At 36.2% G+C, this 17,642-nt stretch overlaps 1 protein-coding gene across 1 annotated transcript in view; it reads left to right on the top strand.

Moving 5' to 3' along the window:
- Positions 1-17,642, top strand: part of DHX58 (DExH-box helicase 58) — a 140,071-nt gene that overhangs the window by 65,600 nt on the left and 56,829 nt on the right. The window contains exons 9-10 of the mRNA XM_053698982.1: positions 7,897-8,046; positions 17,046-17,207. Coding sequence (XP_053554957.1) covers positions 7,897-8,046; positions 17,046-17,207 — 312 coding nt within the window. The remainder of the gene's footprint in view (positions 1-7,896; positions 8,047-17,045; positions 17,208-17,642) is intronic.

Here is a 17,642-nt window from a genome sequence, read left to right as displayed (position 1 = left end):
AAGGTAGCTCCACATGTTATCTTGTTCTGGCAACAGTACAGTTAACATTGAGCTCAGCTGCCTGTTAGTTGTATAACAGTGTGCACACACCACTTGCCACACTGTTATAAACCAGTAATGCTCTGTTAGCACTCTATCACCACGCCACCGGCAGAAGCAGGCAAATGTAAAACAACTGTCAGTGATCGGCTGAAAACGTTTTTACCACACAAGTTCCTGCTTCAGCCTGCAATAAATTCTGCAGCTCCTACAAGAACAGTGTGGCAAGTGGTGCGTGCACACAGTTATGCCACTAACAGGCAGCCATTCAGGAACACAGGAGACAATGTGAGGGGGGTCCAGGACACCAACATTTGTCTGCCAGCAAGCCCAGCATTAAACCTTAGGGAGCCAGAAGGAAAATCTATACTGGATTAGGGTTTGGCAGTGTCTTACGTACCCAGTTATATCTGCAGCTCTAACTCTGTCCCTCAGCACGCCACTCTGAAATAATTTGCAGCTTGCTCAAACCCAAACATTTGCATGTCCGGTCACGGTGAGCCAGCATGGGGGGGGAGGGGATATGCGGTGTGCACTAATATCCCATTTTGCAGAGGCAGTGCAATTATTAAGTAAAAATAAATAAATTACCATGTTGCTACTGCAACATGCCCCCCTACTCTAAATTGCTCGCCTCCTGCTGGGGTACCCTAAGGCCACTTGAGAACTTTAAGTATCAGGACAGGCCCCATGCTTTTGACTGACTGGTGGGAGGGGCTTAGCTAACCTGGTCGGCCCAGATAACTTGACGGCCCACCGGGAATTTGCCCGGCATGCCCTATGGCCAGTCCGGGCCTGGTTAAACCATCACCTTATTGTTCAAGGGGCCTCCTTTGTTCGTCCTTCCTGGACTGTGATTTCAACAGATGCAAGTCTCACAGGTTGGGGAGGTGTCTGGGGGGTTTCTGACAGCACAAGGGGTTTGGAATCCTCAAGAGGTGAGGTTACCAATCAATATTTTAGAACTCTGTGCTATTTTTAGGGCTCTTCAGGCTTGGCCTCTATTAAAGAGAGAATCATTGATTCATTTTCAAACAGACAATATCACAACTGTGGCATATGTCAATCATCAGGGTGGGACTCACAGTCCTTTAGCAATGAAAGAAGTATCTTGAATACTTTCTTGGGCAGAATTCAACTCCTGTCTAATTTCTGTGATACATGTCCCAGGTGTAGACAATTGGGAAGCGGATTATCCCAGCCGTCAGACTTTACTTTCAGGGGAGTGGTCTCTTCATCCAGATGTTTTTTGTCAGATTGTACAGATGTGGGGTCTTCCTGAAATAGATCTGATGGCTTCTCATCTAAACAACAAACTTCCCAGGTATCTTTCCAGGTCCAGGGATCCTCAGGCGGAGATGGTGGATGCGTTAGCAGTTCCTTGGTTTTACCAACCTGATTACATCTTTCCACCTCGAGTTCTTCTTCCAAGGATGATCTCCAAGATCATAATGGAACAATCACATGTGTTTCTGACCAGCATGGCCTCACAGATTTTTGTTTGCGGATCTTGTCCGGATGTCAAGTTACCAACCTTGGTCACTTCCGTTAAGACCAGACGTTCTGTCTCAAGGGCCATTTTTCCATCAGGATCTCAAATCGCTAAATTTGAAGGTATGGTAATTGAATGCTTATTGCTTAGTCATAGAGGTTTCTCTGACTCAGTGATTAATACATTGCTACAGGTTTGTAAGTCTGTTTCAAGGAATATTTATTATCGGGTTTGGAAAACCTATATTTCATGGTGTTCTTCTCATAAATTCTCTTGGCATTCTTTTAGAATTCCTAGAATTTTACAGTTTCTTCAGGATGGTTTGGATAAAGGTTTGTCTGCAAGTACTTTGAAGGGACAAATCTCTGCTCTTTCTGTTTTATTTCATAGAAAGATTGCTAATCTTCCTGACATTCACTGTTTTGTTCAGGCTTTGGTTCGTATAAAGCCTGTTATTAAATCAATTTCTCCTCCTTGGAGTCTTAATTTGGTTTTAAAGGATTTGCAGGCTCCTCCGTTTGAGCCTATGCATTCTCTGGATATTAAACTACTTTCTTGGAAAGTATTGTTCCTTTTGGCTATCTCTTCAGCTAGAAGAGTTTCTGAATTGTCTGCTCTCTCTTGTGAGTCTCCTTTTCTGATTTTCCATCAGGATAAGGCTGTTTTATGGACTTCGTTTAAATTTCACCCTAAGGTTGTGAATTCTAACAATATTAGTAGGGAAATTGTTGTTCCTTCCTTGTGTCCAAATCCTAAGAATACTCTTAAAAGATCTTTACATTCTTTGGATGTTGTAAGAACTTTGAAATATTATGTTGAAGCTACTAAAGATTTCAGGAAGACTTCTAGTCTATTTGTTGTTTTTTCTGGTCCTAGGAAAGGTCAGAAATCCTCTGCCATTTCTTTGGCATCTTGGTTAAAGCTTTTGATTCACAAGGCTTATTTGGAGGCGGGACAGTCTCCGACCTCAGAGAATTACAGCTCATTCTACTAGATCACCACTTCTTGGGCTTTTTAGAATGAAGCTTTGGTTGATCAGATTTGCAAAGCAGCAACTTGGTCTTTTTTGCATACATTTACTAAATTCTACCATTTTGATGTATTTGCTTCTTCTGAAGAAGTCTTTGGTAGAAACGTTCTTCAGGCACCTGTCTCAGTTTGATTCTTCTGCTTATGATTTAAGTTTTTTCTTGAAATTTATGAGTAAAACTTATTTTTTTTGTGTGGATTTAATTTTTTCAGCAGAAATGGCTTTTTAAATTTTATCCCTCCCTCTCTAGTGACTCTTCTGGAGTCACTAGCTCATGGACTCTTGGCAATTACATGAAAGAAAACATAATTTATGTAAGAACTTACCTGATAAATTCATTTATTTCATATTGGCAAGAGTCCATGATGTCCACCCTTTTTTATGGTGGTTATGATTTTTGTATAAAAGCACAATTATATTTCCAGTTCCTCTTTTTATGTGCTTTTTTACTCCTTATTTTATCACCTCACTACTTGGCTATTCGTTAAACTGATTTGTTGGTGTGGTGGGAGGTGTATTTATAGGCATTTTGAGGTTTGGGAAACTTTGTTCCTCCTGGTAGGATTGTATATCCCATACGTCACTAGCTCATGGACTCTTGCCAATATGAAAGAAATTCATTTATCAGGTAAGTTCTTACATAAATTATGTTTTTTTGTAATTTTAGTCTTTATTATTTGTTGTAATTGTAGTTTTAATTTGAAATGTTAGTTTTTCTTTTATTTTTAGTAATGTTAGTTTTTTTTTAGTTTAAGCTTAGGTTTTATTTTTATTTCACAGGAAAGTTTGTATTTATTTTAACTAGGTAGTTAGTAAATAGTAATATTGTAACTAGCTTAGGTTTTATTTTTATTTCACAGGTAAGTTTGTATTTATTTTTAAATAGGTAGTTAGTTAATAATTGTAACTTTAATTTAGGTGTTTTTTAATTATGTTAAAATTAGGGGGTGTTAGGTTAAGAGGTTAATATAGTTTAATTTAGGTAGTTGCGATGTGGGGGGGCAGCAGTTTAGAGGTTAATAGCTTTAGTTAGTGTTGGCGATGTGGTGGGGTTGGCGCTTTAGGGATTAATAGCTTTAGTTGGTGTTGGCAATGTGGGGGGTGGCGCTTTAGGGGTTAATAGGTTTAGTTAGTGTTGGCGATGTGGGGGGTTTCGTTTTAGGGGTTAATAGGTTTAGCTAGTGTTGGCGATGTGGGGGAGCGGCGCTTTAGGGGTTAATAGGTTTAGTTAGTGTAGGCGATGTGGGGGGGGGCGGCGTTTTAGGGGTTAGCCTTATTTAGTGTCAGCAGAGTCGGCGATGTGAATGACAGCAGTTTAGAGGTTAATAGCTTTAGTTAGTGTTGGCGATGTGGTGGGGTTGGCGCTTTAGGGATTAATAGCTTTAGTTGGTGTTGGCAATGTGGGGGGCGGCGCTTTAGGGGTTAATAGGTTTAGTTAGTGTAGGCGATGTGGGGGGGGGGGGCATTTTAGGGGTTAGCCTTATTTAGTGTCAGCAGAGTCGGCGATGTGAATGACAGCGTTTTTTTTTCTATAATTTTGTTTCGGGAATTGGCATATTATGTTAAGTTAAATCGTTTTTCAGATGCATTCTTTATTTTGGATTCCATTCTTTATTCATATTCATTATTCTATTCTAAACTTCAGAATAGAATAATGAATATGAAAAAAGAATGGATCCGACATAATGAACAGATCTGAAATAACAATTTAACATAACTAATTTGCCAAAATTAATTTTTTTTTATAACTTAACTAAACTAATTTCCCGAAACAAAATATTATTTATTTAACTAATGAAAACTAAATGACATTTTTCGCATTGCACATGTCTAGTACTTTGTAACATTTTAGTTATGAGTTTTGTGAAACATTTTTGTTTAGCAAAATCCATAACTACTGCTCTCAGATGGTGGAATGGATTGTGTCGTTATAGGCTGTAACGCAAGCATTTTAGCCAGACCACACAACCTGTAATACGGCGCTATGGAAAATCCCGAACTCAAAAGTAATTTTTTTGAGTGTGGATTGGACGTTGCGTTACAGGCTAAAATGTTAGCGGTACAGCTATGCCGCAGCAACTCTGAATATGCGTTACTGGCCAATCCACACGCAATGGCCAATTTTTCAGCGGTATAGCCGTACCGCAACACTTGTAATCTAGCCGTAAGTGTATTATGTCTCAATTTAAATTACAGGATAGGGGACAAAATAAAAAATGAATTATATTGTAGTTTTTGTATTGTAATTAGACATTTTGTATTACAATCTTAATGTGCTTACTGTCCCTTTATAAGCAGTTCTCTGCAGCCCTTTCCCTGTAAATTAACACATTAGTTAAGCTTTTGTTATGCTGTTATGCTTCTACCTGTTTGTAAATGGAACTTCAGATATTGTTTACATAAGCAATCGAATTAGCCAAAATTGAAAATGAAAGATTAATTGCAAAGGATTCTAAGTCAAACCCTAAAAGGCTTTTTAAGTAGAAAATCCAAGAAGAAAAATATAAGTACATTAAAGTGAGAAGAGTAAAATGATTAACAGTGGCATGGAGAAGGCTGAGGTACTAAACTAGTTCTTTTCTTCAGTATACACAAGTGAGGAACCAATTGGAGATACATTGAAACAAACTAAAATATGCAAACCTATACCAATAACTGGGTTATCTCTAGATTATATGAGGGAAATAATGGATAATATTAATGTAAATAAAACTTAAGGTTCAGATGGAATACACCAAAGGGTTTTAAGGAAATTTAGCACTGCCACTGTTATAGCCAAACCTCTACTTTCAAGACTTATTATTCTCCGGCATCGTACCCCAGGACTGGCGTAACACTGATGTGGTGCCACTTTTTAAAAAGGGAATAAGAAAGCTATAGACAAGTTGGTCTGACATCAATAGTGAGGAAGATACTTGAATGGATTAGAAAGGATTATATTGATGGGTAAATTCATGTAAACAGGATTATGAGTTCAATTAGATTCGGTGAGCAATAAGTAAAGATAGATCAGTTGATATCATATACTTGGATTTTGCAAATACTTTTGATACAGTGCCACATGAGAACTTATTGTACACAATTAAGGGACTGGGAATAGCTGAAAATGTTAGCTCATTGATAAATAACTAAAAGACGGGGAGAAACAAGTAGTAACAAATTGATCATACTCAGATGGGAAAACGGTTATCAGTGGAGTCCCCCAGTGATCAATACTGGGCCCTGTTTTTTTAAAAATATTTTTATTAATTACTTGGAGCAAGGATTAAATAGCAACATCTCTATTTTTGCTGGTGATACAAAGTTGTGTAAGGTCATTAGGTCAGTGTAGGATAAGGATTTACAAAAATTGGAAGAATAGGCTGTAAATGGAAAATTAGATTTTATCCTGGAAAATGTAAGGTTCTACATTTTTTAAGTAAAAAGAAGCAGGCAACCTATTATTTAAATGGGACTAGACTTAGCAAAACAGAGGAGGAAAGAGATTTGGGCATATTTATACATAACAAGCTAAAAATGAGTGCACAATGCAGAGCAGCGGTGTGTAAAGCTAATAAGATACTAGCATGTGTTAAAATTGGCATTGATGCAAGGGAGGAAAGCATAATTCTGTCACTATATAAATCCCTGGCAAGACCTCACCTCGATTATGGAGTGCAGTTCTGGGTACCAATCTCAAAAAAAGACATTGCAGATCTTAAAAAAGTTCAGAGAAGGGCCACAAAATTAAGTGGAATGGAGAATTTAAACTATGAGGATAGGTTAACCAAACAGGATCTATTTTCCCTAGCAAAAAAGGCGCTTGAGAGGTGACATGATTAATTTATATAAATATATTTAAGACCCATAAACAGAATTGGTGGAAGCTCTGTTTATTCCAACGAAATTATTTGTGGCTAGAGATCACAATTTAAGGCTGGAGGAAAGGAAATTTAATCTCCAGTAATGAAAATGTTTTTTCACTGTAATAGAAATGAAATTGTGGAACTCATTGTCTAAGGGGTTAGTGAATGCCAATACCTTAGATACATTTAAAAATAGCTTAGATACATTTCTGGCTAGAAACAGAATTTGGGGATTTGATTGGTAGTGTTAAATGGGCCACTTTTTAATGGAATTATTTTAAGCTCAAATTAGAGGGGCAGTAAAGTCAAATTTAAACTTTCATGATTCAGACAGAGAATACAATTTAAACAACTTTCCAATTTACTTCTGTTATCAAATTTGCTTCATTCTCTTGGTATCTTTTATTGAAGAGTAAAACTTGGTAGGCTCAGGAGTGTGCATGTGTCTTTAGTGTACTCTATGGCAGCAGTGTTTTGCAAAACTACAAATAATGTTGCAAAACACTGCAGCCATACCAAGTTTTATTTTTCAATAAAAGATACCAAGAGAACAACGACAATTTGATAACAGATGTAAATTATAAAGTTGTTTAATATTGCTTGCGTTATCCGAATCATGAAAGTTTAATTGTGACTTTAATGTCCCTTTAAGTTTTTTTTATTGTAAATGAAGTAGGTTGAACTCAAACTTCTGTCTTCTTTCAACCTCATCTACTATGTTACTATGTTATTGTGTGTATGTGTATGTATATATATATATATGTGTATATCTATATGTATATGTGTATATATATATATGTGTATATCTATATGTATATGTGTATATATATATATATATGTGTATATCTATATGTATATGTGTATATATATATATATATATGTGTATATCTATATGTATATGTGTATATATATATATGTGTATATCTATATGTATATGTGTATATATATATATATGTATATCTATATGTATATGTGTATATATATATATATATGTGTATATCTATATGTATATGTGTATATATATATATGTGTATATCTATATGTATATGTGTATATATATATATATGTGTATATCTATATGTATATGTGTATATATATATATATGTGTATATCTATATGTATATGTGTATATATATATATATATGTGTATATGTATATGTGTATATATATATATGTGTATATCTATATGTATATGTGTATATATATGTATATATACATATATACAGAGAAGTTCCCGTCAAGTGATCAAACTTTGAAATCTTCTCCTTACTGGCACACATTGCTGAACTAAATATAAGCCTTCAAAATGCTGCTTGTAAGCAAGTGGTGATGTGACTGGACACAAGATAGGTGATGGGCCATTTGGGGCATTCCAGTAACTGATTCCTATATGCTTTAGAGATGAGTAATATTAATTGCTTATGTTCTTATCAGGAGTAGAATGGATTTTTATCAGTGTGTCTTATATAATTCTCCCCTCATCACTTCAGAATGAACAGCTGGAAGTCATCAAGAGATTTCGTCAAGGCAACCTAAACCTGCTTATCTCCACAAGTGTTGCAGAGGAAGGCCTCGACATCCCACAGTGTAATGTTGTTGTGCGCTTTGGTCTGATGACCAATGAGATATCCATGGTGCAGGTAAAATTGTAAGGATTTTACTTGAGCTTTTAGGGCACCTTATTTTTGTAGATCTAGCATCATATAAACAAGATAAAAATAGGTAGTTAATTGCATTCAACAATCAATGCATCAATTTTGCACCAATAGAGGGTATTTTAAAAAGTGTTGTTGTTTTTTCTGTTTATATGCTTGTTGTGGTGTCCACCAAGAGAGCTGTGGTAGTTGTTCTGATGAGCCATTGAGCCATGTATCTGTTGGGATCATTTATGCTCAAACATGTCAATATTGGCCTAGATTACAAGTAGAGCAATATTAATAGTGCAGGAGGCGCTATCAATATTGCAGGATCCCACTAAGATTGCAATCTAGTATTACAAGTCCATGGTAAACAGAATAACCAAAGTATGTTTAGTGCAGCCAACATCCCTTTAGCTTTTCCTATACTTTTAATGCATAGCGCGTCCACGCTAAACATCACTCATATTACAAGTTGTGAGTTAAAGTTAGCGCAACTTAAGACCTGAATTAAAGTGTTACAATAAAAGTAGAACAAAACACATGTCAAACGTAGTAAAATAAAGTATTACACTCATATACATATATATATATATATATATATATATACCATTCTAACCTATATTTTGTAGATAAAGATATAAATGTTCTCCCTTTATATATATATTGATAGCATAGGAAGTATCTAATAAATAAGGGTATGTACCTTTAAATGAAAATGTGAATAAAAGTCGGAAGAGGCTGTGGCTCCCATATGCAGTGAACAAGTGCATTGGGCACAAAACATGTCTGCTGGGAGCACGGCCTCACTTCCTTTGCTACATTTCGTTTATGCTATTTAGCACGTTTTTACTTTTTTGGAATAAAGGCTTACTTTTTACAATATCCTGGTGTATAAGGTTGGTGCTTTGGACTTTCTTGTTTTATATATATATATATATGTGTGTGTGTGTGTAAAATCTATGTTCCCATTCAAACATCTCTACATATATTATAACCTTTTAAAACAAAGTGAGTATTTTTTTTACAGAAATATTTTAAATACCTTTGTCCCTAACATCGCCGCAACCTACATTACTGTTATTAACCCATAATCTGCTGCCCCCAAAATCGCCGCCATTATACTTAAGATATTAACCCCTAAACCTAACCCTAAGTCTAACCCTAACACCCCCTAACTTTAATGTAAATAAAATAAATCTAAATAAAACCTACTATTAATAACTAAATAATTCCTATTTAAAACTAAATACTTACCCATAAAATAAACCCTAAGCTTGCTACAATATAACTAATAGTAACATTGTAGCTATCTTAGGTTCTATTTTTATTTCACAGGTAAGTTTGTATTTATTTTAACTAGGTAGACTAGTTAGTAAATAGTTATTAACTATTTACTAGCTACCTAGCTAAAATAAATACAAATTTACCTGTAAAATAAAACCTAACCTGAGTTACGCTAACACCTAACCATACACTACAATTAAATAAATTACATTAATTAAATACAATTAACTAAATTACAAAACACTATATTACACAAAATAAAAAATAAATGATCAAATATTTAAACTAATTACACCTAATCTAATAGCCCTATCAAAATAAAAAAGCACCCCCAAAATAGAAAAACTCTAGCCTAAACTAAACTGCCAATAGCCCTTAAAAGGGCCTTTTGTGGGGCATTGCCCCAAAGAAATCAGCTCTTTTACCTGTAAAAAAAAATACAAACAACCCCCCAACAGTAAAACCCACCACCCACACAACCAAACCCCCCAAATAAAAATCTATCTAAAAAACCTAAGCTCCCCATTGCCCTGAAAAGGGCATTTGGATGGGCATTGCCCTTAAAAGGGCATTTAGCTCTTTTTCAGCCCAAACCCTAATCTAAAAATAAAACCCACCCAATAAACCCTTAAAAAACCGAACACTAACCCCCGAAGATCCACTTACAGTTTTTGAAGACCGGACATCCATCCTCAATGAAGTGGCAGAAGTCCTCAGCGAAGCCGGCAGAAGTCTTCATCCAAGCGTGCCTAAGTCTTCATCCAAGCCGGCAGAAGTCTTTATCCAGACGGCATCTTCTATCTTCATCCATCCAGCGCGGAGCAGCTCCATCTTCAAGACATCCGGCGCGGAGCATCCTCTTCTCTTGACGGCTAACGAAGAATTAAGGTTCCTTTAAGGGATGTCATCCAAGATGGCGTCCCTTGAATTCCAATTGGCTGATAGAATTCTATCAGCCAATCGGAATTAAAGGTGAAAAAATCCTATTGGCTGATTGGATCAGCCAATAGGATTGAGCTCTTATTCTATTGGCTGTTCCAATCAGCCAATAGAATGCAAGCTCAATCCTATTGGCTGATTGGATCAGCCAATAGGATTGAAGTGTAATTTATGTCAGGGGCGACAGATTAGGGGTTAATAAGTGTAATGTAGGTGTCGGCGATGTTAGGGGCGGCAGATTAGGTGTAAATAAATGTAGGTAGGTGGTGGCGATGTTGGGGACGGCAGATTAGGGGTTAATAAGTGTAATGTAGGTGTCAGCGATGTCGGGGGCGGCAGATTAGGGGTGTTTAGACTCAGGGTTTATGTTAGGGTGTTAGGTGTAAAAATGGGGCTGAGTTATGGAGCTTTACGCTCCTTTTTTGCAGGTGTTAGGCTTTTTTTTAGCCGGCAATCCTGCACTAGCACGTAAAACCAGCTCAAAGCAGCGCTGGTATTGGAGTGCGGTATGGAGCTCAATTTTGCTTAATGCTCACATATTGCCTGCTAACGCTGGGTTTTTTAAACCTGTAATAGCAGCACTATAGGGAGGTGAGCGGTGACAATAACTTGCAAATTAGCACCGAGCCGCTCATAACACAAAACTCGTAATCTGGCCGTTAACTTGCATAGTGTTAGTGCTCAATAGTGCTATTATTTTGAGCTCTACTTGCAAACTAAGCCATTGTTTGTATCCATATCAATTTATACAGCATTAATTTAAACTTTTTTTCAAGAAAAAATATAAATTTAGAATGCCATTTTTGAGTTTAATGTTTTTTTGTTTTGTTCTCTTACTTCTCTAGAACATTTAGAATATCTAGAAAGTCTATCATTGAACATGTTGCAGACAATCCATAGCTACACCTTTTCCCAGTTTAACAAGATTGTTAGCCAGAATGTGTACAGTTACAGGTTGTTTGTCTGGCAAATGTTAAGGAAAAAACATTCAAGCTTAATAAAAACCAAAAATAAACGAACAAGTGTAGAGCAAAGCATGTTTATATAATCTTAACACTTATGTCTGCTGCAGGAAAACGTAAGATTACTCATTTGTTCATGCAACACTATTGTTTGATAAACTGTTTCTTTCATGTAATTAGAGTCCATGAGCTAGTGACGTATGGGATATACATTCCTACCAGGAGGGGCAAAGTTTCCCAAACCTTTAAATGCCTATAAATACACCCCTCACCACACCCACAATTCAGTTTTACAAACTTTGCCTCCCATGGAGGTGGTGAAGTAAGTTTGTGCTAGATTCTACGTTGATATGCGCTTTGCAGCAGGCTGGAGCCCGGTTTTCCTCTCAGAGTGCAGTGAATGTCAGAGGGATGTGAAGAGAGTATTGCCTATTTGAATTCAATGGTCTTCCTCTAGGGGATCTATTTCATAGGTTCTCTGTTATCGGTCGTAGAGATTCATCTCTTACCTCCCTTTTCAGATCGACGATATACTCTTATATACCATTACCTCTACTGATTCTCGTTTCAGTACTGGTTTGGCTGTCTACTATATGTAGATGAGTGTCTTAGGGTAAGTAAGTCTTATTTTTTATGACACTCTAAGCTATGGTTGGGCACTTTATATGTAAAGTTCTAAATATATGTGTTTAAACTTATATTTGCCATAATTCAGGATAATCAGTATTCCTTCATTCAGACTGTCAGTTTCATTATTTGGGATAATGCATATGAATAAATAATTTTTTCTTACCTTAAAATTTTCAATTGACTTTTTTCCCTGCGGGCTGTTAGGCTCGCGGGAGCAGAAAATGCTTCAATTTATTGCGTCATTTTTGGCGCAAACTTTTTTTGGCGCAAAATTTTGTCATTTCCGGCGCCGTAGTTGTCGCCGGAAGTTTGTTCATTGTTACGTCATTTTTTGACGCATGTGTGTTCAGACGGTTTTTTTGCGCCAAAAAATGTGGGCGTTGTTTTCGGCGTCAGAGGATGTGGCGTCATACTTGGCGCCAAAAAATATGGGCGTTGTACTTGGCGCCAATAATGTGGGCGTCATACTTGGCACCAAAAATGTGGGCGTCATACTTGTTCCACTTTTTCTCACATTATTTAAGTCTCACTTTTTTGTTGCTTCTGGTTGCTAGAGGCTTGTTTGTTTTGCATTTTTTCCCATTCCTGAAACTGTCATTTAAGGAATTTGATAATTTTGCTTTATATGTCGTTTTTTTCTATTACATATTGCAAGATTTTCCATACACTGTTCCTGGTTCAAAACATGCTGAGGGATTCCTGTTGACTGAGAAGTCCTACCAAAGCTAAGTTCATTTATTTTAAATGTTATGAAAGATCAAGTATCGGATTATGATTTGTTTAGCATTGTTAAAAGGACAAAATCTACTACTCATTTGAAGTTCAGACTAAGTGCTATTGCATTGTCTTGTTTTCTTGCATTTGTTGATTGTGCAAGTTCAGTGTGTTGACTGGTCCTTTAACTTAATTAACATGCTAATAATTTCATTTGTGTTGTCATTTTATTAAATATTTTCGCAAATGAGGTTTAATCTATGTCTTTAGCTATTTTAGCTAGACTAACTTTGTGATTTCAATCTTGAAATACTAATTTGATTTCTAAAATCCATATTTCTTTTTTTCCAAGATAATCAATTATTTGGTTCATAATTGGATTCAATTCTTTAACTGTTACTATGGGCTTCAAGATTGAGTTCTAAGACTAAAACTTTAAGCTTATATTAGTTTTCTGTTCTTACTAAGGAATGGAGTCCTGAATTCTTCCCCAAGTAACATGTTTATAATTGGAAGTTTTTTTCTTCATTCAATTAAGCCTTTTAAAAGTCAGCTCCCCAAATTTGCATGTAGGTGCGGTTCTTTTTCCAGCTTGGCTGGTAAGGGGCAGGTTAAGACTTTTTTGAAATTTGTTTGGTTCTATTCGGTCCAAACTTCTTAGACTTTGGGTACAGAATAGGATTCAGAGTAAAACCATCTGTGAGAAGTCTTTTTTCTCTATCGTATTCCAGCTATTTCAGTAAGACTAACACTTTCCTGAAGTGTGTTTCAGACCTATATGTTTTGGGTACTGGTGAAGCGCGGCTGGTCAACCGTTGGGGCTCAGGCGCTGCTCAGACCTGGAGTCTTCTGAGGTATTTATTCCAGTTTAATTTCCAGAAACTGATTTTTGGGGTTTTATTCAAGACTATTCATTGTTCCAAAGATAGAAAATCTTTTTGAATTGTCATATAAATGTACCATCTTTTAGAATAGTGTTTATATGGTCTTGTCTGCCTTTTTTGGTCAGTGATGGCATTTTTTGTTTACATTAGATACAATAGATGCATATCTTCATTTTCTGAGATTCTCTTTTTTTGACAAGCATTACCAATTTGTTGCTTTTCCTTCTGGTCTAGCGACAGCTCTAAGAATCTTTTCAAGGTTCTCAGTATTCCTTATTTGGACGGTATTGTGGTACTGGCTCAGTCTTTTCATTCTGTGGAATCTCATACGATTCACTTTGTTGTTTCTTCAAGACATAGTTAGAGGATCTTTTTATCAAAGGCTCCTTGATTCCTCACACATGGGTCACCTCTTTTAGGTTTCCAGATAAATTGTGTCAATGTTTTTGTCTCTGAACAGACAAGTGACAAGTTTATTGGGTTCCGTTTGTCGGAACTTTCAGTCTCTATTATTTCCTTCAAGTTGCTATATATGCATGGAAGTTTTAGGTTTCATGGCTGCAGCATTGGATTTGATTCCCTTTGCTCATTTAGGAAACCTTTCCAGTTTCTTATGCTGAATAATGGTGCAGGGATTCTAGGATATCACTTTTTATATCTTTGAATCCTAATGTTTAAATATCTTTGATTCTGTGGTTAAGATCACCATCATTTAGTTCTACAGGTCTCTTCGGTTCTTTCAACCTGGACCAGGATCTCTACATATGCGAGTCTTTTAGGTTGGGAGGCTGTCTGAGGATCTCTGTCAGCACAAGGGGTTTGGAAATCTCAGGAGGCGAGATTACCATTTTATATTTTTGGAACTCCGTGCATTCAGAGTTCTTCAGTTTGGTTTCTTTTTGAAGAAGAGACGTTTATTGTTTTTTCAGACAGACAATGCCACAACTGTGGCGTATGTCAATCATCAGGGTGGGACTATCAGTTCTTAGGCTGTGACAGAAGTATCTCGGACATTTGCTTGGGCTAAATTCAGCTCCTATCTAATTTCTGTGGTCTTTTTCCCAGGTATAGACAATTGGGAAACGGATTATCTCTGTTAATCAAGCTTTACATCCGGGAGCATGGTCCTTTTACCCAGATATGTTTTTAAATTTTTCAGATGTGAGGGCTTCCAGAAATAGATCTGTTGGCATCTCATCTTAACAAGGAACTTCCCAGGGGCCTATTCAGGTCAGGGGATCCTCAGGCGGAAGTAGTGTATGCATTGACACTTCCTTGGAATTTTCAATCTGCCTATATTTTTTCATCTCTGGTTCTTCTTTTAAGAGTGATTTTCAAAATCATCAGAGAGCAATCTTTGGTGTGGCTGGTGGCTCTAGCATGGCCACACAGGTTTTGGTATATGGTTCTTGTTCGGATGTTCAGTTGCCAATCTTGGTTACTTCCATTAAGGCCAGACCTTATATCTTATCATTCGTTTTTTTCATCAGGAATTCAAATTATTAATTTGATGGTATGAAAATGTATCACTTAGTCATAAAAGTTTCTCTGACTCAGTAATTAATACTATGTTGCAGGCTCGTAAATCTGTGTCTAGTAGGATTTATTATCGAGTTTGGAAGATTTACATCTCATGATGCTCTTCTTATGAATTCTCTTGGCATTCTTTTAGAATTCCTAGGATTTTTTAGTTTCTTTATAAGGTTTTTTTGTCTGCAAGTTCCTTGAAAGGACAAATATCTGCTTTTCCTGTGCTGTTTCACAGTAAGAATTGCTAAATCTTTCTGATATTCATTGTTTTGTTCAGGCTTTGGTTCGTATCAAGCCTGTCATTAAGCCAATTTCTCCTCTTTGGAGACTTAATTTGATTCTGAAGGCTTTACAGGCTCTTCTGTTTGAGCATATGCTTTCTTTGGACATTAATTACTTTCATGGAAAGTATTGTTCTTTTTAGACATCTCTTCAGCTAGAACAGTTTTTGAATTATCTGTTCTTTCTTGTGAATCTCCTTGTTCTGATTTTTCATCAGGATAAGGTGGTTTTTGCTGTCCTCATTTCAATTTTCACCTAAAGTTGTGAATTCTAACAACATTAGTGGAGGATTTATTGTCTTTTCATTGTGTCCTAATCCTAAGAATTCTTTGGTAAGATTCTTACATTCTTTGGATGTGTTAAGAGTTTTGAAATATTATGTTGAAGCTATTCAGATTTCAGACAGACTTCTAGTCTATTTGTTATCTTTTTGGTTTTAGGAAAGGTCAGAAGGCTTCTGCCATTTCTTGGCATCTTGGTTAAAGCTTTTGATGCATCATGCTTATTGGAGTCGGGTTAATTCCCGCCTCAGAGGATTACGGCTCATTCTACTAGGTCAGTTTCTACTTCCTGGGCTTTTAAGAATGAAGCTTCTGTTGATCAGATTTGCAAAGCAACGACTTGGTCTTCTTTGCATACTTTTACTAAATTCTACCATTTTGATGTTTTCTCTTCTTTAGAAGCAGTTTTTGGTAGAATAGTACTACAGGCAGCTGTTTCAGTGTGATTCTTCTGCTTATAATTTCAGTTTTTTTCATTATAAAAATTGAAACCTTTGATTTGGGTTGTGGATTAATTTTTCAGCGGAATTGGCTGTCTTTATTTTATCCCTCCCTCTCTAGTGACTCTTGCGTGGCAGTTCCACATCTTGGGTATCTGCTATCCCATACGTCACTAGCTCATGGACTCTTGCCAATTACATGAAAGAAAACATAATTTATGTAAGAACTTACCTGATAAATTTCTTTCTTTCATATTAGCAAGAGTCCATGAGGCCCACCCTTTTTGTGGTGGTTATGATTTTTTTGTATAAAGCACAATTATTCCAATTCCTTATTTTTGATGCTTTCGCTCCTTCTTATCACCCCACTTCTTGGCTATTCGTTAAACTGAATTGTGGGTGTGGTGAGGGGTGTATTTATAGGCATTTAAAGGTTTGGGAAACTTTGCCTCTCCTGGTAGGAATGTATATCCCATACGTCACTAGCTTATGGACTCTTGCTAATATGAAAGAAATGAATTTATCAGGTAAGTTCTTACATAAATTATGTTTTTCTAGTGCGTCATAAAAATGTTCTACATTATTGGTACAGTTGCATAATTAAAGGGACCGGAAACCCCAACATTTTCTTTCATGATTTGGATAGAACATACAATTTTAAACAACTTTCCAGTTTACTTCTATTATCAAATTTGCTTCATTATCTTGTTATCCTTTGCTGAAGGAACAGCTTTGCACCATTGGCTAGATGAACACATCTAGTTAGCCAATCACAAGAGAAAAATGTGTGCAGGCACAAATCAGCAGCTAGCTCCAACTAGTTTAGGATATGTACATATTCTTTTTCAACAGGAGATACCAAGAGAACAAAGTGCATTTGAAAACAGAAGTTAATTTAAAAGTGTTTTAAAATGACCTGCTCTATCTGAATCCTGCAAGTTTAATTTTGACTTTCCTATCACTTTAAGTAAAGATTTAGTTTTTGCTTCAGAGAGTAGCCTTCTAGCCAATAAACTGTGTTTACATATAAATTGCTCTGATGTTTGCCTTTAGGCCAGAGGAAGAGCTCGAGCAGAGGACAGCAGTTACTCATTTCTGGCTAAATGCAACAGTAAAGAAACTAAGCGGGAGAAAACCAACGAGCATTTGGAGGAACTCATGAAACGGGCCATAAAACATGTGCAGAACCTGCCAGAGAGAGAGTATGAAAAGAAAGTAAGTGGTATTGTCTACTATGTTGCCTAGGCAGTGATTGTGTTGTATAAACCAATGGGGTGAACACACTAAAGAGATATAAAAGTGTAAAAGTGCTCTAATATGGGACAACATTTTATTATTGGCCTACTGTTTTATATAACCCCTGTAAAGGGATTTGTCACATAGTTACAGTCAGCTCAAGAGCAGAAATGCATGTTTAAAATGACTTGCTCTATCTAAAACATGAATGAAAAAATGTGGGTTTCATTTCCCTTTAAGTCATTTTTTTTCATCTAAAAAGAGGGCATTTCAAAGTATATAACAGTATTTTGTTTTGCTTTTTTTATTTTGAAAAAAGTTTTATTAATTTTAGTTCAAAGAAAACATAACAAATTCAGACATGTACAATCAGCATATAAGTACAATAAATGCATTTCAAATGTTGTCAGGTTC

This window comes from Bombina bombina, chromosome 1 (genome assembly GCF_027579735.1).
Source record: "Bombina bombina isolate aBomBom1 chromosome 1, aBomBom1.pri, whole genome shotgun sequence".
Lineage (NCBI taxonomy): Eukaryota > Metazoa > Chordata > Amphibia > Anura > Bombinatoridae > Bombina > Bombina bombina.
The sequence above is the reverse complement of the archived record's forward strand: the minus strand, read 5'-3'. Positions and strand labels throughout refer to the sequence as shown.